General features: G+C 35.0%; 1 protein-coding gene across 1 annotated transcript in view; it reads left to right on the plus strand.

Moving 5' to 3' along the window:
• ATM (ATM serine/threonine kinase) overlaps positions 1-24,542 on the plus strand; it is a 140,216-nt gene that overhangs the window by 80,131 nt on the left and 35,543 nt on the right. Inside the window, exons 37-50 of the mRNA XM_030836236.3 lie at positions 4,242-4,419; positions 6,181-6,268; positions 8,378-8,533; positions 11,716-11,803; positions 13,833-13,921; positions 14,021-14,123; positions 14,994-15,142; positions 16,539-16,643; positions 17,848-17,967; positions 20,381-20,615; positions 21,116-21,283; positions 22,375-22,488; positions 23,440-23,657; positions 24,170-24,377. Coding sequence (XP_030692096.1) covers positions 4,242-4,419; positions 6,181-6,268; positions 8,378-8,533; positions 11,716-11,803; positions 13,833-13,921; positions 14,021-14,123; positions 14,994-15,142; positions 16,539-16,643; positions 17,848-17,967; positions 20,381-20,615; positions 21,116-21,283; positions 22,375-22,488; positions 23,440-23,657; positions 24,170-24,377 — 2,019 coding nt within the window. The remainder of the gene's footprint in view (positions 1-4,241; positions 4,420-6,180; positions 6,269-8,377; positions 8,534-11,715; positions 11,804-13,832; positions 13,922-14,020; positions 14,124-14,993; positions 15,143-16,538; positions 16,644-17,847; positions 17,968-20,380; positions 20,616-21,115; positions 21,284-22,374; positions 22,489-23,439; positions 23,658-24,169; positions 24,378-24,542) is intronic.

Consider the following 24,542-nt stretch of genomic DNA (forward strand, 5'->3'; position numbering starts at 1 on the left):
TTTTTTATGGCTGAGAGTAATATTCCATTGTATATATGTACGACATCTTTTTTTATCCATTCCTCTGTTGATGGAAATTTAGGTTGCTTCCATGTCCTGGCTATTGTAAATAATGCTGCAGTGAACATTGGGGTGCATGAATTGTTTCAGATTATGGTTTTCTCTGGATATATGCCCAGGAGTGGGATTGCAGAATCATATGGTAGCTCTATTTTTAGTTTTTTAAGGAATCTCCATACTGTTCTCCATAGTGGTTGTACCAATTTACATTCCCACCAGTAGTGTAAGAGGGTTCCCTTTTCTCCACACCCTCTCCAGCACTTATTGTTTGTACATTTTTTGATGATGGCCGTTCTGACTGTTGTGAAGTGATACCTCATTGTAGTTTTAATTTGCATTTCTCTGATAATTAGTGATGTTAAGCATCTTTTCATATGCTTTTTGGCCATCTGTATGTCTTCTTTGGAGAAATGTCTATTTTGATATTTTGCTCATTTGTTTTGATTGAGTTGTTTGTTTTTTTGATATTGAGCTGTATGGCCTATTTGTATATGTTGGAGCATAATCCCTTGTCTGTTGCTTCATTTGCAAATATTTTCTCCCATTCTGTGGGTTGTCTTTTCATTTGTTTATGGTTTCTTTTGCTGTGCAAAAGCTAAAAGTTTAATTAGGTCCCATTTGTTTATTTTTGTTTTTATTTTCATTGCTCTAAGAAGTGGATCAAAAAAGATCTTGCTGTGATTTATGTCAGAGAGTGTTCTGCCTGTGTTTTCCTCTAAGAGTTTTATAGTATCTGGCCTTAACATTTAGGTCTTTAATCCATTTTGAGCTTATTTTTGTCTATGGTGTTAGAGAGTGTTTTAATTTCATTCTTTTACATGTAGCTGTCCAGTTTTCCCAGCACCACTTATTGAAGAGACTGTCTTCTCCATTGTATATTCTTGCCTCCCTTGTCATAGATTAGGTTACCATAGGTGTGTGGGTTTATCTCTGGACTTTCTATCCTGTTCCAGTGATCTCTATTCCTGTTTTTGTGCCAGTACCATGCTATTTTGATTACTGTAGCTTTGTAGTTTCATCTGAACTCAGGGAGCCTGATTTCTCCAGCTCTGTTTTTCATTCTCAAGATTGCTTTGGCTATTTGTGGTCTTTTGTGTTTCCATACAAATCGTAAAATTCTTTGTTCTAAATCTGTGAAAAATGCCGTTGGTAATTTGATAGAGATTGCACTGAATCTGTAGATTGCTTTTGGTAGTATAGTCATTTTGACAATATTGATTCTTCCAATCCAAGAGCATGGTATATCTCTCCATCTGTTTGTGTCATCTTTGATTTCTTTCATCAGTGTCTTATAGTTTTCTGAGTACAGGTCTTTTGCCTCCTTAGGTAGATTTATTCCTAGGTGTTTTGTTCTTTTTGATGCGATGGTAAATGGGATTGTTTCCTTGATTTTTCTTTCTGATCTTTTGTTGTTAGTGTATAGGAATGCAAGGGATTTCTGTGTATTAATTTTGTACCCTGCAACTTTAACAAATTCATTGATTAGCTCTAGTAATTTTCTGATAGCATCTTTAGAGTTTTCTGTGTATAGTAGTGTCATGTCATCTGCAAACAGTGACAGTTTACTTTTTCTTTTCCAATTTGGATTCCTTTTATTTCTTTTTCCTCTCTGATTGCCGTGGCTAGAACTTCCAGTACTGTGTTGAATAAGAGTGGTGAGAGTGGATATCCTTGTCTTGTTCCTGATCTTAAAGGAAATGCTTTCAGTTTTTCACCATTGAGAAAGATGTTTGCTGTGGGTTTGTCATATATGCCCTTTATTATGTTGAGGTAGGTTCCCTCTCCCTCTGGAGAGTTTTTATCCTAAATGGGTGTTGCATTTTGTCGAAAGCTTTTTCTGCTTGAATTCTGTGACATGCTTTCTTGAGTGAGAAAAGAGGTGTGGTTGCAGTTAGCATTGCTTTTTTATTTTGGGGAGTACACTACCATTTATTTCATTAGAGAGTAATGGTACCTGCCAAGGTCAAGTTTATACGCTTTTATCAAATGTATCATCTAAAACAACACAATGTGATGATGCTCTAAGACTTTAAAAGCTAACCTAATTTATAATACTGTCAAGCATGATTCAACAGAAGTATGAAAACAAAATATCTGACTAGTTAAACATCTACCAATTAAAAATAACTGATAAAGAAGTGAATATTTTGGTAAAGTACCCTATTGAAAGCAGTTTGTAAAGCAGTCTTTGTTTCTACAGAGAAAATGTTAACAGTGAATAAATCATCACACTCTGCAGTACTACACTGCGTTCATAGCAGTTCAGAGGACTTATTCCCTCAGCTGCTGCAAGTGCTACCAGCTAGAACACCCTTCAGAATTGCCTTGATAATAGAGAGTTGCTTCACCCCAAATCATACCCTATTCCCAGGGCAACCTGCATTCAATGACTGGTTGACCTTAGAGTATAAAAGCTCTGTACCATTACCACAACTCAAGACGGCTCTGAAGGTCCATCTCAGCTTCTGAGCTCCCCACAGCGTTGGTGGAGGCCTTTGTTGCTGCCGCACCATACCCCAGCTTTTCCCTCACTCCAGTCCTGCTTCTTCCTTCCCTTCCTTCTACAGACATTGATCCCAAGAGCACTCCCTAGTAAACCTTCTGCACTGCATGCTGATCCTGCCTCTGTCTGGCATACTGGCATAGAGTTAAGCACCCTAACATGTGTTTGATATAATAAATAACATCTTCTGAAAAAAAAAGTGAGTGATACCCTGGATACACACACAACTCATTTCTCATTAATGAATAAACCTAAGATTTTTTAAACACTTTTTTAAAAAATAAATTTATTTTATTTTATTATTTTTTTAATTTTTGGCTGTGTTGGGTCTTTGTTGCTGCGCACGGACCCTCTCCAGCTGTGGCGAGCAGAGGCCACTCATGGTCGCAGTGCGTGGGCTTCTCATTGTGGTGGCCTCTCCCTTTGCGGAGCATGGGCTCCAGGCATGTGGGCTTCAGCAGCTGCGGCACACAGGCTCAGCAGCTGTGGCTCATGGACTCCAGAGCGAAGCTCCATAGTTGTGGCACACAGGCTTAGTTGCTCAGTGGCATGTGGGATCCTCCCGGACCAAGGCTCGAACCGTGTCCCCTGCATTGGCAGGTGGAGTCTTAACCGCTGCGCCACTGGGGAAGCCCGTAAGATTTTTAGAACATTCTGACTTTGGGCCAGAAGATAAAATGTTCCAAATATACATTCACACACACACACACACACACACACACACACACACACACACACACACACACAATTCTTAGTTACTTAACTTCTGTATTTCCAAAACTGGCTTTTTTTTTTTTTTTTTTTTGTGGTACCGCGGGCCTCTCACTGTTGTGGCCTTTCCCGTTGTGGAGCACAGGCTCCGGACGCGCAGGCTCAGCGGCCATGGCTCACGGGCCTAGCCGCTCTGTGGCATGCGGGATCTTCCTGGACTGGGGCACGAACCCGTGTCCCCTGCATCGGCAGGCAGACTCTCAACCACTGCACCCCCAGGGAAGCCCCAAAACTGGCTTTTTGGTTTGTCTTTAGTTTGAAAGGGAAAAAGTGTACAATTGGTAATCAATAATCTGTTTCATGATGATGTCTTGGCAAAAATAAAGTTGAGTACTGTTTTAATGTATCACATATATTAAAGTAGTTTTCTATACTTTGGAGTATACCACAAATAAGTACCCTAATTTTATGCCCAGAAATTGGGGTTTATTAAAAAGTAAACATTTTAACATGACTGTTGTAGCTCTTCACTGAATGTAGAAAATGTTCAAACATCAAATTTTCAGCTTTTCTCTTAAATTTTGATCCCCATTTTCCCTTTTATCAAATTAGAAAACTGCTTCTGTTATTAGTAACACTTTTCAACTGTGAAATTTTTTTTACAGTAGTGACATAATTTCATTTGTCAACAATGTCCTATTTTATTATATGCAAGTGGCCTAGACTGAAAATGAACACTTGCAGTGTAATGTATAGGTTTGATTTAGATATTCTAGGTTAGTTTGATTTTTTTTTAACACTACCTAGTACACATGTTTTTTGTATGTTTTTTAGTAGTACATAGAGTTCATGACAGATTCATCTGTCATTTTTTAAAAAAGCTTAATATGTCAGTAACAGGGAATGAAAATTTTAAGTAAAATATTTTTACTGAAAACTATTGACTGGATGTATTTGTATATTCTAGGTGAAAACTGACTTTTGTCAGACTGTGCTTCCATACTTGATCCATGACATTTTAATCCAAGATACAAATGAATCATGGAGAAATCTGCTTTCTACACACATTCAGGGATTTTTCACTAATTGTTTCAGACACTGCTCAGAAACAAGCCGATCCACAACTCCTGCAAATTTGGATTCAGGTATTCTGTTAAATTTCTCAAATTTATACTGTTAACATCTCAGTTCTAGGGAAAAATAGTTTGAATCCCATCAAGGCCCTTGTAGGCTTAATTCCATAACCTCTAATCATCTGTTCTCTTATCTGTATAATGGAGATAAAAGTTGTAGCAAGTTTTTGATGAGGTAATGTATGTAAAACAACTAGTATACTTGATGCATAGTATCCCTTCAGTAAATATTGACTACTATTAATGGAGCAACTAATTGAGCATTCAGTGTATGTCAAGCACCATGCTTGGCACTGGCAGTGAGGATGTGAGCAAGACATAGCCCTACATTCTTGTAACTGAAACAGCAGACAAATGAATGCAACCACATATTATAGGTACTGTGCTGGAGATGTGATGGAATTTTATATTAGAGCTATGGCCAACTCATTTTTTAAAAGCAACTTTTTTTTTAATAAAATCATATTTATTGTGGGAAATACAGAAAAATTGGCATAAATTAAACAAATTAAATTACCCATAATTCTGTCATCTAGGATAACTACAATTAACATTTGGTATATATACATCAGTTTTTTTTGTTGTTGTTGTTGTTGTTTTTGCGGTACACGGGCCTCTCACTGCTGTGGCCTCTCCCGTTGCAGAGTACAGGTTCCGGACGCACAGGCCCAGTGGCCATGGCTCACGGGCCCAGCCGCTCCGCGGCATGTGGGATCCTCCCGGACCGGGGCACGAACCTGTGTCCCCTGCATCAGCAGGCGGACTCTTAACCACTGCGCCACCAGGGAAGCCCTATACATCAGTTTTTTAAAACAAAAATTGGATTATGCTTTACTTACTTTTATAACCTACTTTCCTTCCATGCTATATAAGAAGTATTTCCCATGCTAAGAGCTTATTGCAGGAAAAATTCAATGAGGAATTGGGTACACATAATACATATATACATAGTTGAGGGCTCATCATGGGTCAGATTTTCAAACCTAAATTTGAAAAAAGGAAAATGTTTACAGATTTGTAATGTTAACTTACTGTCTTTAATATTGATGCATATTACTAATGTATTTTATGTACAAACATAAAACTAGGTACAAATTCACTTACTGTACTTCAAGACCAACATAATTATAAGAATAGTATTGAGTTAATGTGATATTTTGCTGCAACTAAATTATTCTTCCCAACCTTGACTATGGTTCCAGTCGCTTTGACATAGGTTGTGATTACTCGATTCTCCCGATTACTTCCTTTTACTTTCACTACCACAGCCTTTATATGACATGACCGTGTTGCCATTTAAACTTTACTTTGCTCTGTTTTATTATTTATGTATGTTCCTTTTTATTGGCTAACAGCATCCGGAGCCTGTGCTCCGCAACGGGAGAGGCCGCAACAGTGAGGGGCCTGTGTACCGCAAAAAAAAAAAAAAAGTTTCTTAGGCTAGTTGGTGAGTTCTGTGTGGTCACAAATAGTCTTTGTTATATGGTTGTATATTGAGCCCCTAGTACACTGAAAAATCCTAGGTAAATAGTTTTTGAATCAATGAATTAGTCCTCTTCAGAAATAAAATATAAATTACTATTAAATTCTCAGTTTTTTTAAGCTCAATGGTTTCTTTTAAAAGAAAAAGAAATGCCATTAAATTCCATTTATTGAAAACCAATTTTGTGCTAGAACCTTATAGTGTAGAGGAAGACAGATACACAAACAAAAGGGAGAAAGTGCTTAAGCAAGTCTGCCTGGGACTGAGAGGACATAATCTTTGTTTTTCAGAGTCAGAGCACTTTTTCCGATGCCATTTGGATAAAAAATCACAAAGAACAATGCTTGCTGTTGTGGACTACATGAGGAGACAAAAGAGGTAATGTAACTATTTGGTTCTTGAGTTGGGGATTTAGAAGTGTAACTTGTTATTGCTGGCTGAATTTTAACATGATTCTTTGAGGTAATGCTACTGCAAGTTGCTGTATTTAATATGTGTGATGCTTATATCTCCTTGTAATAATCCATATTTAGGGTGGCACTTTGGTGAAATCAATGTCAGGAACTCTGAATTCTTTTTCTTTTTCATGGAAGTATAGTTGATTTACAATATTGTGTTAGTTTCAGGTGTTCAGCAAAGTGATTCAGTTATATATATGTGGTTTTTTTCAGATTATTTTCCATTATGGGTTATTACGAAATAAATTACAAGATATTGAATACTATAGGAACTCTGACCCCCAACTGTAATAGTAACAGTGTTATCTTTGCTAAATCATTCACTCTTTGGGGGCTTTAGTTTATTTCATTTACAGTGAAGGAAAGGAGTAAGTGATTTTCCAGGTTACTTTTAGTTGCATTACTCCTCTTTTAACGTTTCTCTTTACATTTTGTCTCAGAAGTAGCTAGAGTTATGTAAAACCTCCTGCATGTATCTTTATTATGAAACATAAGTTTCTTTACTGTGTACCATGGTCTTCAAAATCTGTGGTTCTGTATAGTGATGCTGTGCTATAGCAGTGTTTATTTTCTCGATTGCTTTATAATATAGTATTTTTGTTCCTATTATTTCTCTTGAGATTTTTAACAGTGAGTGCAGGAATTTCTAGAGAGGATGGTCTGACTGATCTGTACTGCTCCAGAGTTGACCAGAACTTTGAAGAAATAATGTAGTAGGTCTAAATAATGTAATAGGTAGTCATTGATGTCTCATTAGTTTGTTTGGTGGTAGTGGCAGTGGTTGATAAAAATGGGAGGGAATGGTAGGGGAAAACTGAAAAATTGTTTAACCTAAATGCATTTACATCTTAAAAATTAATTCCTCTATATCCCCCTCATTCCTTTCCATCCCATTCTTAGAAAAAGAAGTGTTAGACCTTTCAGGGTTTGTGTTTCTGGTTAGAAAGTTACTGATTCACCATATTGTTTTGTATTGAATCCTCTTGTGAGAAAGCCCATAAGAAGCTTTAACTATAGCTGGAAACATGTCTTTTCTCAGTGTTGGGAGGCAGTTTCTGAATCATTCATTTTTTATTTATCATTGAGTTAGAGTGGTATTGACATTAGCTGGCCTTGGAGAAGATAACGTTTCTCAACATTAATTATTCCAAATACGACCTTGAGGAAGATTCCTTGAGAGAATATGACTGGGACATAGAATAAAGGGTAAGGACCTGAGTTCAGGTTCACATTTCTCAGAACAGCTACAATTAAGTCTTGGCTATGTGATAGGCACTTTATTCACCAGCTTTGTAAGCATTATTTACTCATTACAACTATTCTCTGAGGTATATATTGTTTCTGCGTTTTACAAATGAAGAAATTGAGCCTTAAGAAGTTAAGTTGCCAAAATTCATACCGCTTGTAGTAGGTGAACCAGCTGGATTTGAACCTAGCTAGAGTATCCTACGCTAATACCAGTGCTCTTAACCACTACCATGTCACATCTCTATAATGTTTGTTTTGAAAAAGATAATATCACGGTCCCTTCCAGTTATGGCCTATTGTTATCACAGTGGAAGATTTTTTTAAAATAACCTCAACCTAGGCAACTAAGAAGAAAATTAACAGCAATAGGAAAGACATGTAAATGTGTCTTAGAAGAAACAATATTTTCATTGAATTGGCCATTTAAAAACACTCGTGTATGTGTTATTAGTTATTCTGTATAGCCTATTCTTAGCCTATGATCGATGGATCCCTCGGTGGAGGCCGTATATGAACCCCAAATTTGTATGGGATGATGGTTCATAGCTTTCATCAGACTTTCTAAGAGGTGTGTGATCCAAAAAGAGTGACAGAGCTCTTCAGCTATGATATGTTAGATGTTCATAGTTATATATTGGGGGTATGTTGTTTTTGGTTATTTAAATGTCATTTTCTTTCTAACTAGCATTTGCTACCATTGGATTCTATATCAACATACTTTTCTTTTGGCATTTAAGTTAAAGAAATGGACATGACTAGATATTTAAATTTTTTTCTTTAGACCTTCTTCAGGAACAGTTTTTGATGATGCTTTCTGGCTGGAATTGAATTATCTAGAGGTTGCCAAGGTAGCTCAGTCTTGTGCTGCTCATTTTACAGCATTGCTCTATGCAGAAATCTATGCAGATAAGAAGAATATGGATGATCAAGAGAAAAGGTAATGGAATTTGGAAGTTTTTGTTTGTAAAATTGGTGTTGACATTGTTTCATTAAAGGTATATATTAAACATTTGTTTACTGCCACTCCCATTTAAAAGATATTTTAGATAGACGGTGTCTACCTTTTAAAGAGAAATGATAATAAAAATTTTTTAAAGAAATAAGCAATTCTCCTCTGAAATAGAGATGTTTATTACTTAAGAATTATAAAAATTATACACATAGCAAGCTCCTGGGGGACAGAGATCATCCTTATTTTCCTCTGTATTCCCCATAGTAACTAGCATTGGGAACTTAATATGTGATCAATAATTATTTTTCAAATGGTTGAGTGATTCTCTAACTTCAGTTAAATTGTTTACCACTATTCCCTCAGTTTATTGAAGATCCATTTTACTTATTGACTAGAAGTAATGTAACTGATTGCTTTCTGTGACTAAATCACTTTCATTATTTTATCTACCCGTATCTCTACTACTTTAATTTGCTTTTCCTCTGAGTTAGAACTTTCATAAAAGTCTAACAAGTATCTTAGATAATAGGGAAAAGCAAAAAATAGCCAGGAAAGTCGAAGAGTAAAAAATATACAGTTTATTGTCCCAACTGCCCTTCTCAAGTCTTTATTTCAAATAGCTTAGTGTTTATTTTTATAGTTATCCTCACTTTTCCACCACAAAATCACTCATATTACAAAATTAGCAAAGAGGTGTTATATTGATGCATTTCTTATGCTTGCTACTTACAATTTCTACTTTGGATTGTCATTAAGCTAGAAGCAGTATGGTTTTTGGACTGTGAAAAACCGGGAACCGGAATTCAGAGCCTAGTTCAAATATAATTAACTTAGTAGGCTTGGACTGATTTCTTAACTCTCTGGTTTGTTTTAATTTCTACTTTTCAATTGAAAACAATTAAAAATCTATAATATGTAGATCATTTGTATAATGTATAAGTGATATGTTTGTGATCACTTAGACTTTGTACAAAGACAAGTATTGATACGTTGTCCTTTAAGTATGAAATGAGTAAGAAATTGATTTTTGCCTACTCTTGATCTTAAAAATTTGGCAAAAATCCTGCATACTTAGTAGTAGTAGTTTTAATCTGAATGTGCCTCGGTATCTTGGTTCCATAGAATAATATTTTTTTACTAATCAGGAGTGAATAACTGAGCTCTTATTTGAGTATAAATAAAAGCTCTTTTAATTTGAGGATAGGTGATCATATAGAATGCGGGACATTTTTGCAAAATTGCTTGTTTAACAAGCAGGAGTGCCTGGATTTTATTTTTGTTAACTTTAGGGGAAAAGTGCTTGACAAATGGGGCTTGCTGTTTGCTTTGACAGTCTGATTTTGATTTTTTTTGTTTTCAGATGCCTGATGGGAAGGGGAGGGCAAACAAACATAAGGTGTATAGAGAGGGCAGGGAATGGTAATTTTCTTCAGTGACTCAGGTGAACTGAGACTTTTATAAATCTAAAGTGATCAGGAAAAGTATAAAAGCAAAATACAGATCAACAGTTTACAAACACTGTCAGGTCAGAAAACTGAATTGCTCTCTTAGGTTTTCTATTCGAGTTAGTTAATAGCAAAATGCCTTATACTAGGTATTCAGGAATACATACAGAGTTTTATTTGTTAACTTGCTCCTGAGAAAGTATGAGCCTTCAAAGTTAGTATCCATAATTTTTTTTAGAAAGAAATCAAAACTCCTTCAAACAGGATTTAGACAACTGGTCGTAGTTCACGCCTCAGTCATTTTAGTATTCCTAATACCTAAGGCAATGCCTGACAGAAGTCCTGGCAACTCTGTTTTTTGCCTAGATGAATTATAGCTCTAGACTCAAAATCATAGACTCTAATACTGTTGTTCCTACTTTCCAAGTTTCTCCTCTAAAAACTTTTTTCTGCATAACTTACCAATAAGGAAAATATATGTAATATTTACATATAAAGGTTATAAAGCAAAATAGAATGTTGTCAGTGCCATTTTGTCAGTGGGTCTCCTCTATCCCACCCCTCTGTGCTCCTCCAAGAAGTAAATGTTATCTCATGTTTTGTGTTGCTCATTTGTTTGGATGATACTGTTTTCATGTGAGTAGAAACCCATAAATATAGTTTAGTTTCCTTATTTTTGAGCTTCCTAAGAAGTTATATGTGTGCTTTCCTACAACTTGTTTTTTTCCCTCAGTTTTTTGGTAAGATTTGTCTATGTTGTGTGTTGCTGTGGTTCATTAATTTGTCACTGCCACATAATATACCAGTGGGAGAATATGCCACAATTCATTTAACCATTCCCCTGTTAATGATAGGTGTAGAATTATTGGGTTGCAGGGTATACAAATTTTCAGTCTTATAAGATAGTGCCAAATTGTTTTTTAAAGTGGTTATACCAACTCAGAAATGTAGTTCACGAAGAAGTGGCTCAGTAGGAAGCTTCACATTTAAAGAAGGGATTCAAACTACCACTATTTCTAGTTTGAGTAAAAAAAGTAAAGAAGAAACGGAAATAAGTATAGGTAAATAATAGAGATAACATCACTTATGATAGTATTTATTTTATACATTGGATTATTATTGTCATAAACATTGTATAGCTGGCATGGTTTTAGAATTGAAATTATTTATAGGATTGAGTATCATATGCATATGTAAAGCTGAGGCCTTGGAGTAGAGAAATTGAATTCTAATTCTGACTATCACTTACTAGTGTTATTACCTTGGTTGTTACTGATCCACTTCCTTTTTAACACTTAATATTATCAGACTTCTTAATTTTTGCCAAATTATCAAGTGTTAAGCGGTGTCTCAAGTACGGTCTTAATTTTGTGTGCCTGTGTTTATTAATGAGGTTAAACTTCAGGTAAAACCACTGACAGAACATTTAGGAATTGAACTCAGGGACTTCTCTATTTTTAAGCTCTGTAAATAAGCATATTTTGGCATATAGCCTTCCCATAAACGAGACTGTCATTCAAATGTAATTCTCATTCAAAGAATTAATACTAACAAATTCCTTTTCTATTCTAGGTCTAACTGGTATTGTTTTTAAATATAAATGGTTCATTATATTTTATTTGTAATCTTTGTTAGTTTTTTCTGTCAAAGTGTATGGTATATGTATTAGCAAGCTTAAAAATAGTATATTCCCATTAAAAGAGGTGCTCTTGTGACAAACAGAAGTCTTACGTTTGAAGAAGGAAGCCAGAGTACAACTATTTCCAGTTTGAGTGAAAAAAGTAAGGAAGAAACTGGAATAAGTTTACAGGTAAATATTATTGACCTTATTATAAGTGATAATATTTGTTTTATACTTTGGACTATTATTTTGTTATAGAGACTGTATAGATTTGATTTGTCATTTGATTTTCAAACTGAAGTTACCTTTTTGGACTGTCATATACATAAATTCATGGTTTGAGGCTTAGGCCTTGGAGTAGACAAACTGGAGTTATAACCCTGACTCAACCACTTAGTTGTGTAATCTTGCACAAATGACTTAACCTTTCCAACCTTGAGTTCCTTTATCTGAAAGATGGAAGTAAAACCACCTATCTCATAGGGTGAATTTATACCATGTATTTTCTCCTACAGTACTCTGTTCATTTTCTTTGTAGCACTTAACATTTATAATTATATTTTTATTTGTTTACTTGTTTATTGTATGTCACATCTCAGGGCAGATTGCTTCTTCTGTAAATTTTTTAATGTTTACTCTTAAATTGACCCATTCTTACTGAATTTCTTTGGTCACCTAATTCCTCTAAAATGAGTTTCATCTTCTTCAGTTTGCTTAAACCTCTGATGTTCTCTTCTCTGTCTTTTGTTTGCCTCTCCTCCTACTTCTTGGAAAAAATAGGGGACATTATAGGAAGTCCCACCACATCCCACTGTCAAACATAGAAATCTCCCTGCATCTGCTGCCATTGTAATCTTTCCTCTTGTTAAAGCAGAGAAAGTTTCTCCTTCTGTCCTTCTTTCTGTGCTTTGTTTTTCATCAACTCTTTCTCAGGAACATTTTTTTTATTGTGCCGTGCTCCTCAACATATTCAAATTTTCAAACTTATTAAAAACATTCTCCTTCAAACGGACACAAAATCATTTCCCTTTTCCCTATGTTCTCTTAAAGGTGACATCGTTTTTTTCTCCCTTTCCATCACAGCCAAACCTTGTGAAAAAGTTGTCTGTATTTCCTGTCTCCATTTCCTTCCTTTTACTCTCTCCACTGAATAGCACTTGCTAATGTCGGTCATAAACTTCATGCTACTAAGTCTAGCGGTCACCTTTCATTCAACTTCTTCCTTAATGTTTCATCAACACTTAACACCATCAACCATGCCTTACTTGAAATATGTTCTATCTACCTTTTTGATACCATTCTCCTGATTTTTCTCTTTCCTTTTTTTGCTTCTTTATAGTCTTAGCCTCTTTTCTGAGTTTCTGGAGTATCTCCTGTGCTTCAGGCACTGTGCTAGGCTTCTGAACTGAATGTTCCAATACTGAGGGCTTGATTTCACGTTTATGAATAGAAACAGTTTGATTTACTAGAATTATGCCAATATCAATTTGTGTTTAGAAAGTATTTCCTGGAGCAAGTACCATTAAGATAATTAAATTGCTTGATCAATTTTCTCTGCAATGCAGTTTCTAATTTTCTGTTTTCTTTTTTGATTTTTGTTTTCTTTTTCCTTTTTTTCTTTCTGTTTTGTTTGCTATTTTAATTTTTATTTTACTGAGATTATTTTAAGCAGAATCAATTCTTTCCTGAGTGAATTTTATAACAGAGTTTTGAGTCATCAAACCAATTCTTTATCCATATCACATTTTACCAATTATAACATAGTGCAACTTTGAATTTTCTCTCATAGAAAACCTTTACAGCTTGTATTTTTACCAAACTCAGTTTTCAAGAGTCAGACTTTGCAGGACTTCGTTTTCCCATGTCAGTTTTAGCTGTTGATGGGATTGTTTGCTTTTTTTTTTTTTTTTTGCTTTTGTTTTTATGATTATTTTTGCATGTGTTAGAAGCCTGTTAGGTTGGGATTTATTTCTTATCTAATTCACTAAATCGTGAGCAATTCTTGTCAGGTAGTCCACAGTCATTCTGTTGTGTGGGATCAGTTTGTTGTGTTGCTGATCAGTATCTTTAGTATATATTTAAATATCATTATATTTTACTTTTATAACATAACATGTAGAGTTGGGAGTTACATGATGGTAATGATATAATTTCAAATTTGCTGAATTCATAAACTGATAGTTTTCCTCTCCAATTTTTGTTGTTTCCATGTTTTTAGGATCTGCTCTTAGAAATCTACAGAAGTATAGGAGAGCCAGATAGTCTTTATGGTTGTGGTGGAGGGAAAATATTACAACCCCTTACTAGGTAAATTGCTTTTTTATAGATAATGCTATAGTCATTCTGTTATGAAAGAAGTTACATGTATGTAAAACTCAAAAGCATTTAAAAACTCTTTTCTTATAGACTGCGAACATATGAACATGAAGCAATGTGGGGGAAAGCCCTAGTAACATATGACCTTGAGACAGCAATCTCCTCCTCAACTCGCCAGGCAGGAATAATCCAGGTACTTTTTTTTCTGCTTTGGTAAAGCACTACTAGTGTAGTGCTCAGATTATTTCAGTATGTCAGTGGAATATTTACACAACCAGATAAACTGTAGAGGTAAGACTGAAGGTTCTTTTTTAGGCACTGGGATTAAAACTCAGAGGGATACACAGGTAAATTGGAAAAGTCACTGACCTGAAAGATAGTGTAGATTTGTTGGTCATAATCTTCTTAGCTAACAGTAGAAGACATTTCTTGACTGTGTACAATGTGCCCGGTAGTGAATTAAGTCCTTTGTATGGAAAACCTCATGTAAACTATTTCTCATAGCTTGCACTAGAGTTTGTCCCAGGAGTTGTCATTTCTGTTACTGGCTAATATTCCTTAGCCACTCTTTTATCCAATATCAGAACCCTTTGAGCTCAATCTTTGTGTTTTAGGTTGGCATTTTAAGTGATGTTGTGAACTACTAAAATTGTGAAAGTTACCTTTTTTTTTTTTAAAGAAGATGTTGGGGGTAGGAGTTTATTTTTTATTTTTTTGCTGTGTTGGGTCTTCGTTTCTGTGCGAGGGCTTTCTCCAGTTGTGACAAGCAGGGGCCACTCTTCATCGCGGTGTGCGGGCCTCTCACTATCGCGGCCTCTCTTGTTGCGGAGCACAGGCTCCAGACACTCAGGCTCAGTAGTTGTGGCTCACGGGCCCAGTTGCTCCGCGGCATGTGGGATCCTCCCAGACCAGGGCTCAAACCCATGTCCCCTGCACTAGCAGGCAGACTCTCAACCGCTGTGCCACCAGGGAAGCCCGAAAGTTACTTTTTATGTTTGCTGTTTTTTGTATCTCTAGTATTCTGTTATTTTTTATTCCTTTTTTTTTTTTAACTCCTGCATAGGCCTTGCAGAATTTGGGACTCTGCCATATCCTTTCCGTCTATTTAAGGGGATTAGATCATGAAAATAAAGAGTGGTGTGCTGAACTACAGGAACTTCATTACCAAGTAGCATGGAGGAATATGCAGTGGGACCACTGCATTTCTGTCAAGTAAGAAGAATTCAGACATTTTTAATGGCCATTTCTCTAGCTATGAATAATGAACTGTTTTTATCTTGCTCTATGAATGTAGCAGGTGTTATGTTTTCATGTTTTGTAGATGCTGTAAGCTAAATGCTTAAATAATACACAGCAGTATGCAGTGAGTGTACGTAAGGCTGAATTTCACTCTCTTCTTATATTAGGGCACCTCCACCCTCAAGATATTTTTGAAAATAGAAATATAAAAATTATTTTCTCATGAGAATCTTATTCACTTATTGTTTATAAATCCAAAGAGAAATATAGGCGTTTCCCTTCTCACTTCCTGCTGCAAACATTTTATTTAGTTAGATGGCACTTTTATTGGCTGGATGGTACACGAAAGACTGTTTATCTTTATTTGTGAAATATTTTCTTTTATTAAAAAAAACACTGCTAAATCACTAGCACGGGAAGAAAACGTTTATAACCTACATATACCATCACCATGTGTTCTGAATGAAAAGCCAAACACCTAATCTAATAAAAGATTGTGTATTTATGTAAAAAGTCTTTTGATGATATAAGCAAAAAAATTAAATCATATTCATTGTATGTTTAATCACTTTCATAGAAAAAAATTTCATTAATTAGAATGTCTTTCAGATTTCAAACTGTTAGATTGCTGTAAAATTAGAGATATGCACTCATATTTTAAAAACATTTTACTCTGTGAGCTGATTCCTACTTGTCTCTGTGAATCTCCATATTCTGTTTTTCCCCTTGCATACTATATTTCAGCCACATAGCACTTCTCCCATGTTTTTTTCCATCAAGCCAGGCTGTTTTTATATCTTCTTTTTCCCCTGTTACCGTGAAGGTGGCTACTTGTCATTCAGACTGTAGTTTAATAATGTGACATATTCAGATACATCTTTTCTGACTGTCCATTCTAAAATAGCCACCCAGTCATTCTGTTTTGTTACCCTATTTTACTTTCCTATACGTCCTTTGTCACTGTCTGGTATTTTTCTTATTTATTGTCCATCTGCAAACCAGAACATAAACTCCATGAGAATGGGGACCTGATCTGACTTGTCCACTAATGGATTCCCTGCATCTAGAACCTGGTGACTAGTGCCTGGCACGTAGTAGGTGTTCATCAAATAAATAAATGAGAATATAACATGTTTAGAGCCAGGAAAAATATCTGAGAAATTCACTTTTTTCTGCTTGAAGAATTTAAATGATCCACAAAATTCTTTGTAATTCTTACCAAGTTTTCTAGAAATGCATTTCTTTAAAATGGAGATATCTTAATTTTAGTTTAAAATTTTGCCTTTTGGTGAAGCTGTTTATGCATACATATCTTAGGAGTCTCTATTTTTAAATGTTTTTTTCTTTTATTTTTAAAATTATTTCACAGCAAAGGAATAGAAGGAACCAGTTACCATGAATCATTGTATAATGCTCTGCAGTCTCTAAGAGATGGGGAATTCTCCACTTTTTATGAAAATCTCAAATATGCCAGGTATTATAAAAAGAAAGAGTTACTGTATTTTAATATTTAATGTCATGGCTTCTTTTCTGAAAACTTGAAGAATAATTTCAACACAAGGATTTGCACTGGTGAAGGAGTAAGACCTGGTGGCTGTGGTCAGGTTGTTTCCTTGTCATTCCCTTTTCCTCCTTTAAAAAAATTCCCTGTGTAATTAATAATTCATACTAGTCAGTGTTGAAACTCAAAGTAGTGCAAAAGTGGGAGGAAATATTCAACAATTAAGAATTTCATAGCTTTTACATATCTGAGAAATGAGTGCTCAGATGAATTTTATCTGTTGCAAGCATGTTTTCATAAGAATTATGAGTATTCTTGTCTTAATAATTGTATTCTGTACTTCATATTTTAAATTTTGTACAAAAGAATTCTTTAATACACACTTGATATGTATATGTACACATATATATACACACAAATGTTTATATATATATAACCAATGTTACGTTTTAAGTTTTTGTTTTAGATGTAAGAGCATGCTCATATGTTAGGTACTTACATAAAGTGTAAGTTATTTTTTTCTTATGTAATAACTTTTTCTTTGCTTATGTGGTTCAGATATATTCTACCTTTAAAAATAAAATTCCCTTTAGGAGCCCTGATCAATTATTTACGCAGAACACTGAAGAAGGTCTTCTTGTTTCCCATTCCTTTGTTTTCTTCCGGGACCAGTGTACTGAGAATTTTAATCTTTTCTCCTCTAGTAGTTATGTGTCATTTACCTCTTTTAACGTTTAGTGTCCTTTTTATAAAATGGTGACTAATGATCAATTCTTAAAGGCTTGTTATGAGGTACAAATGAGATAATGCACAACAAAGAACTTAACTCTAACAGGCTAAACAAATGTAACACATTTTTTGTTTAACAGTATTTGTGATCTAATAAATCCTGTACTTTATTACAGAAGTAATACTTGCTACCATTTAAGTGCTTATCATGTGGTGGCCACTTTGTTAGGCTTTTTCTGTATGTATTCTTTAATTTTCAACTGGAAGTGAAAAAACTGGGTTCAGAGGAATCCAGTAATGTGCCCTACTTTGTTTCCACTACCTTATGCTTGTGCTTGTGAGTGTTAGTATTATTAGATCCACACCAAGGCCTATAATGGGAAGTCAACTTTTATCTTCCTGCAAACCTCTTCTTAGTTTTTAAGTGTCTTGTCTTTTCTGCCACTAGAGTTAAAGAAGTGGAAGAGTTGTGTAAGGGCAGTCTTGAGTCTGTGTATTCCCTCTACCCTACACTTAGCAGATTGCAGGCCATCGGAGAGCTCGAAAACATTGGGGAGCTTTTCTCAAGGTATGTGATTGAAATGACTGTGTATTCCAAAGTATAACCTTTCTGTTACCAATAGGGACTTTAAAAAATAAAAACTATATAGAGATCAGCTATAGGTTTATTTCAATATCTTTTATCAAGATATAAGTAAATTAACCTAATGAACTGTGATCTTGTTAAAATAAACATTTTCAAAAATATTCATTGTAAAAATTCAGGTTATTAAAATTTAACTTATTGTGTTTTTCTCTTTACAACTTTTTCCCTGTTCAACCCTAGATGAAATTGTTTCCTCATGTTTTTTACCATAGCACATTATACTCCATTCTGTTTTAGTATCACATTGCATTGGTGTCATTTTATGTATACTCTGCCATGCTGTACTAGAAGCTCCCTAAAAATAGGGCTTATTTATTCTTGAATCCTTTGTATCCCTAGTGCTTTTTCCTGGTGACCAATTCTTAGTAAACAGTCGATGTTAATGAATATGGAGTGTTTAGGGGAGATTGCCTCTTATAATGGTGAAAAGGAAGTGATCTCACTTTCCAGTGTTCCTGGATCTTTCTCTGCTAGGGAGTTATAAGGAAGAAAGGGAAAGTTTGATGAGCTGGTACCAAATACCTATGCTCTAGGACAGCAGTTCGCAAAGTGTGGTGTAGAGATCCTGGTTTTCCCAAGATCCATTCAGGAGTTCATGAAATCAAAACTGTTCTTACAAAATGTTATCTGGTATTTTTGCTCTCATTCTCTCATGAGGTATAGTGAAGTTTTGGTGAGGTATCAGAGAATAGCCACAATTATCTGAAGACTATGAAAATACTCCTCCCTTTTCCAACTATGTATCTGTATGAAGCTAGATTTTCTTCATATACTTCAGCCAAACATCATAGCACAGCAAACCAAATGCAGAAGCAAAGATGAGAATTTAACTGTCTCCATTAAGCCAGACATCAAAGAGGTTTGCATAAATGTGAAACAGTGCTCTTCTCACTAAATTTGTTTTGTTTTGGGAAGGATAGTTATTTTTTATAAAAAATGTTATTTATGATATATGATATATAGTCGATTTACTATTGTTATTTTAAAATAAATTAATACATGTTAGATTTTTCTCAGTTTTAGTTTCTAATAAGGTAAATATTAATAGGTATAATCCAATAAACAAAAGCTCTTTGGGGGTCTTCAATAATTTGTAAGAGTGTAAAGCATTCCTGAGATTAGAAAATTTGAGACCTGCTGCTCTAGGATCATTTTGGGAGGAATTAAAGTTTTGGTTCCTGTGAATTTATGTTACTGTTTCCTTCTTTATCAAGCAACTAAAAGAGCTTTCATTTCCTAGTCATCACCTTATCATCTTAGTCTCCTTGCTTCATCTTAATTTCTCTTCACATAGTAGGCCTAAAGGATTGGACAGTATTGCTTAGTTGAACATCTGGGAAGCACTCTGTTCATATAAACTAATTGTACAATATGCATTTTCTCTTCCTTTAATAAATAGTATCGGTATATGAAACCTTTACCAGGTGCCAGCATTTCCTTCATTGGATTGTTCTTTCTTTAACAGCTGCTATTTTGCATAGAGTCATGCCCTGTGCATGGCAGGCACAGTAGATAATGAGTTTATTACATTTCCTTGCTGACTGTCCTTTTTACCACAGGGAACATTGGAGCTGGACAAGAGGTATAGATGTTCTGAATGACAGGCCTGATGAATGTGTTCTCATTTCAGAAGAATGTTAGTTTAGAAGTGTTGCTTTTTGTGAGGTTGAAGAGTATTTTTAAGAAAATCTTGAAAGTATCATCTATAAAAATATTAAATCACTATGCTGTATACCTGAAACTAACATAAACAATACTCCAATTTAAACAAAGAAAGGAAAAAATCTTTAAGTGTTCATCATGTGTTGGGTTCTCTGCTGACTGACCCTCAGAGGTCTGACCATATTGTAGGTTTCTAAACTATGGTCCTTATTTTGGATTATTTTAGAAGTTCCAGTCATGTTACTGCAAAAATTCCTTTGTGTCCTGCCCCCCAGGGGTGCTTTGTGACCACCTAGAGGGGTGGGATAGGGAGGATGGGAGGGAGATGTAAGAGGGAGGATGGGAGGGAGATGTAAGAGGGAGGAGGTATGGGGATATATGTATATGTGTAGCTGATTCACTTTGTTATAAAGCAGAAACTAACACAACATTGTAAAGCAATTATACTCCAATAAAGATGTTAAAAAAAAAAGAGAAAATGTTGGACCAGGTCAAGGGTAGGTAAACTATAGCCCGCGGGCCAAATCCGGCCCACTGCCTGTATTTGTCAATTAAAAAAAAAAAAAATTCCTTTGTGTTTATTAAATCTTAAGTTTCAGAACCTGCATATTAGCAGGGTTTTTTGTGGTTTTTTTTCATTTCTCTTATGTGAATTCTGTGATTTGGCTTTCAGATCAATAACAGATAGGCAGCCCTCTGAAGTATACATTAAGTGGTGGAAACATTCCCAGCTTCTCAAAGACAGTGATTTTAGTTTTCAGGAGCCTATAATGGCTCTACGCACAGTCATTTTGGAGATCTTGATGGAAAAGGAAATGGAAAACTCGCAAAGAGAGTGTCTTAAGGATATTCTCACCAAGCATCTTGTAGAACTATCTGTATTAGCCCGAACTTTCAAGAACACTCAGGTAATCAGATTTAAGACAATGTCTTCTCACCTCGTGACCTTGCCTTTTATTACCCAGAAAATAGAAAGCATAAGTAAAAAAGAAATGTCATTGAGAGACAGAGATTGCTATTAAAACATTGTATAGCATAATTGTTTAAGATTTCCCATTTTGGAATTAGACCTGAGTTTGAGCCTTGAACAAGGTACTCACCGTCTCTAAACCTCAATTGCCTGGTTAAAAAAATGAGAAGCTACCTAACTTACTCATTGTATTTATAACAAGTCAGCAATTTTATATACTGTGTATAAACACACATAATTAGATAGATGTCTTTATATAAAGAGAAAAACAGATAGGCCGACATCGGGCCTGGGGAAGGCAATCAGAGATGCACTTAAGACAGTCCTGACAAATAGTCAAGTCCTCAGTGAATGGTAGTAACTGCTTTTATTAGTAATAGTAGTGGTAGTATTAGTAATAGTAAAAGTATTTATTCTTATTTGTCATTTTCATTTCAGCTTCCTGAAAGGGCAATATTTCAAATTAAACAGTATAATTCAGCTAGTTGTGGAGTCTCTGAGTGGCAGCTGGAGGAAGCACAAGTATTCTGGGCAAAAAAGGAACAGAGTCTTGCCCTGAGTATTCTCAAGCAAATGATCAAGAAGCTGGGTGCCAGTTGTACAGAGGTTCACTTTTTTTCTATTGGCCAAATTCGTATTTTACTGTTATAAGAAAAATGACTGTGCATTAAAATATTTAAAATAAAATTTAAAGTAATTACCAATTTTATTAAAACTTTTATTAAAGCTTTGACCCATGAACAAGAAATTGTTAAAAGGAGTCTTGAAAATTAATATTTGTAAAAGAAGTTTAGAAAGTATTCATTTTTCCTATTTATAGCATTTCTATCAGTCCATCTTGTTGTCAGTTAATCTATCCCAGTGATAAGCCTCAGTTTTTTAAACTTTCTACAGTATGTGGGAAACAAAGATGAAATAGATACTATAAATTTGAAATGACAAAAAAAATGGAAGAGGAAATGCATAAGAGAACAAAACTTTTAGAAAAAAGCAAGTTGGAATAATTGGGTTGCTAATCCAAATACCTTGAAAACATCATGTCTAATATTTTATCTAACATTACCTATATTAGTTATTGTAAACTTGGTTGCTTCTTCAACTCTATCTCCAGCATATGATGGGCAAAGTAGCAGCATTTGTAGGAATCATGAAGTGTTTTAAAGGTTTGGACACAATGATGTCCCTCTGACATAAACCTACTTGGTGAATATCAACTTTTTGTACTTTTGGATAATGGAAACTTATATTACATCCTCCATCACTAGAGAATTCATCATTATACCAAAGCCCTGGGAACTCATATGATATGTTGTTTAAATATTGCTTAACAATGTGGACTCCAGGGAGTTACCTACTCTCTTTGACCTCAGTTGTAGTTTTCTAATTAAGGATAACAATAGTACTTATTTCATAGGGTTCTTTTAAGGATTAAATGAGTTACTATACATAAAGCTGGTAGAAATGCCTAGCATATGAAAGTACTCAATAAATGTGAGTTGCTCTGATAATAGTAATAATAATAAACAGTAGAGAATGATTATTTTATAAACCTACATATTTGGAATTATTAAAATAGTTGTAAGGTAAAAGCAAATGAGGAAAGACATTTTTAACCTGCTTTTTTCCCCCTACGTGGATGATTCTTTTATATAGTCATGATAATGAATTACATTTTAAGATTTTGCTTTCATATACAGAATGATCCCAACCTAAAACTAATATACACAGAATGTCTGAGGGTTTGTGGCACCTGGTTAGCAGAAACTTGCTTAGAAAATCCTGCAGTCATCATGCAGACCTATCTAGAAAAGGTAAGATTTTTGAGCAGCCCTTAAGAGAGTTGTTTAGCTTGAACACATTTGATGTTTTTATTGGGATCAGATGTATTTCAAAGGCAAATAAAAGCATGACTTCACTTTTCTAAATATTATTACTGTTGTAGCTCTGTATACTCTTCAGGGCAGAATGAAACAATGTTACAAAAGAAGGAGCATGTTTGGAAAGTAAGCCCAAATGTGTCTTCTCTTTACCCCCATCACCAGCTACTCTTTAAACTACTCTGGTTCTAAGCTAAGTTTCTGATAATTTCTCCACTTAACTTATTTGTAAAAATAGGTGATTAAGTAATATGCAAGTCAACCTTTATTATTCATTTGTAGCCCAACACTACAAGTAGGACTGGGACTCCAGTGCTACTACTGCTTTTGACCTTCCTGTTTCTCCCTCTTATTTAGTTTAGCTAATTTTAGAAATAGCTACTTCACTAAATAAATGAACATGAAAAGCATAATATGATTTTTTTTTTTTTTTTTTTTTTGCGGTACACGGGCCTCTCACTGTTGTGGCCTCTCCCGTTGCAGAGCACAGGCTCCAATGCGCAGGCTCAGCGACCATGGCTCACGGGCCCAGCCGCTCCGTAGCATGTGGGATCTCCCAGACCGGGGCACGAACCCGTGTCCCCCTGCATCGGCAGGCGGACTCTCAACCACTGCGCCACCAGGGAAGCCCCCCATAATATGATTTTTAAAAACTTTTATAGAGCTTTTTGTTTTTGCAGTGTTCTTTGCAAATATTAGCTATTTTGGTTATTTCTGCCATGTCAAAGTTGTTTTGCAAAGTCAAGAAAATACTGTACTTCATATAATTTAGCTTATATACATATATATAAATTAAACTTTAGTGTGGATATTTCTTTGATCTGAGTAATTCTTTAGATGTATTTAGTATCTGTAAATATATAAATGTATTGTTTTTTCTTGAAGGCAGTGGAAGTTGCTGGAAATTATGATGGAGAAAGCAATGATGGGCTCAGAAATGGAAAAATGAAGGCATTTCTCTCATTAGCACGGTTCTCAGATACTCAGTACCAAAGAATTGAAAACTACATGAAATCGTCAGAATTTGAAAACAAGCAAGCTCTCCTGAAAAGAGCTAAAGAGGAAGTTGGCCTTCTTAGGGAACATAAAATTCAGACCAACAGGTAACTAGGGGTCTACAAGTGACACGATATACAGATATACAGTATATATACAGGTATAGAGAACCAGATAAGAATTCATGCTCTGGTTCTAAGCTAATTGTAAAGTATATTGATGTTAGCTTCTTGTTTTGCTTTTTTTAGTTTGTTTGTTGGTATCACAGTTGAAGAAGAGATAGGTGTTGAAATTAAATAGGAGTTACCTATTTTGATGTCATTAAATCCTTTATTCAAACCTGCTTTTGGTCTATATATTTTAGTGTAAGTAGAGAATAACATTCACGAAATACCTTGGATAGAGTCCACTTTGTCTTTGGTTGCCTAAGATAGCTTTTGAGTTGCACAAACTTACTTTAAGACAAAACTAAGTTTGTTCCCCTTTATAATTCTTAGAATTTTGCTTTTTCTCCTAAGGTGGACACCAGATTTTTTATTTACTTTGTATATCTTATATGATGTTGTAGTTCTATAAAATTTGATGGCTTTTGTGTTTTGCTTTAATTATCCAATGTAAGGTACACAGTAAAGGTTCAGCGAGAGCTGGAGTTGGATGAATGTGCACTCCATGCATTGAAAGAAGATCGTAAACGTTTCTTATGTAAGGCAGTTGAAAATTACATCAATTGCTTATTAAGTGGAGAAGGGCATGATACGTGGATATTCCGTCTTTGTTCCCTCTGGCTTGAAAATTCTGGAGTTTCTGAAGTCAATGGCATGATGAAGGCAAGTGTTCTTTTTCAACCCAATATTCTAGCCTGTGCTTTAAAAGTTTAGACATAAGCCCCTCAATGTCATGGATTTTGTATACTTTGTATCCTTGGCACTTGGTTCAGGGCTCTACACGTAGGTACTTAATTAGCTCTAATGATGTAGGTTTATGTGGCTATG

The sequence above is a fragment of the Globicephala melas genome, chromosome 8, assembly GCF_963455315.2.
Source record: "Globicephala melas chromosome 8, mGloMel1.2, whole genome shotgun sequence".
In the NCBI taxonomy this organism is placed as follows: domain Eukaryota; kingdom Metazoa; phylum Chordata; class Mammalia; order Artiodactyla; family Delphinidae; genus Globicephala; species Globicephala melas.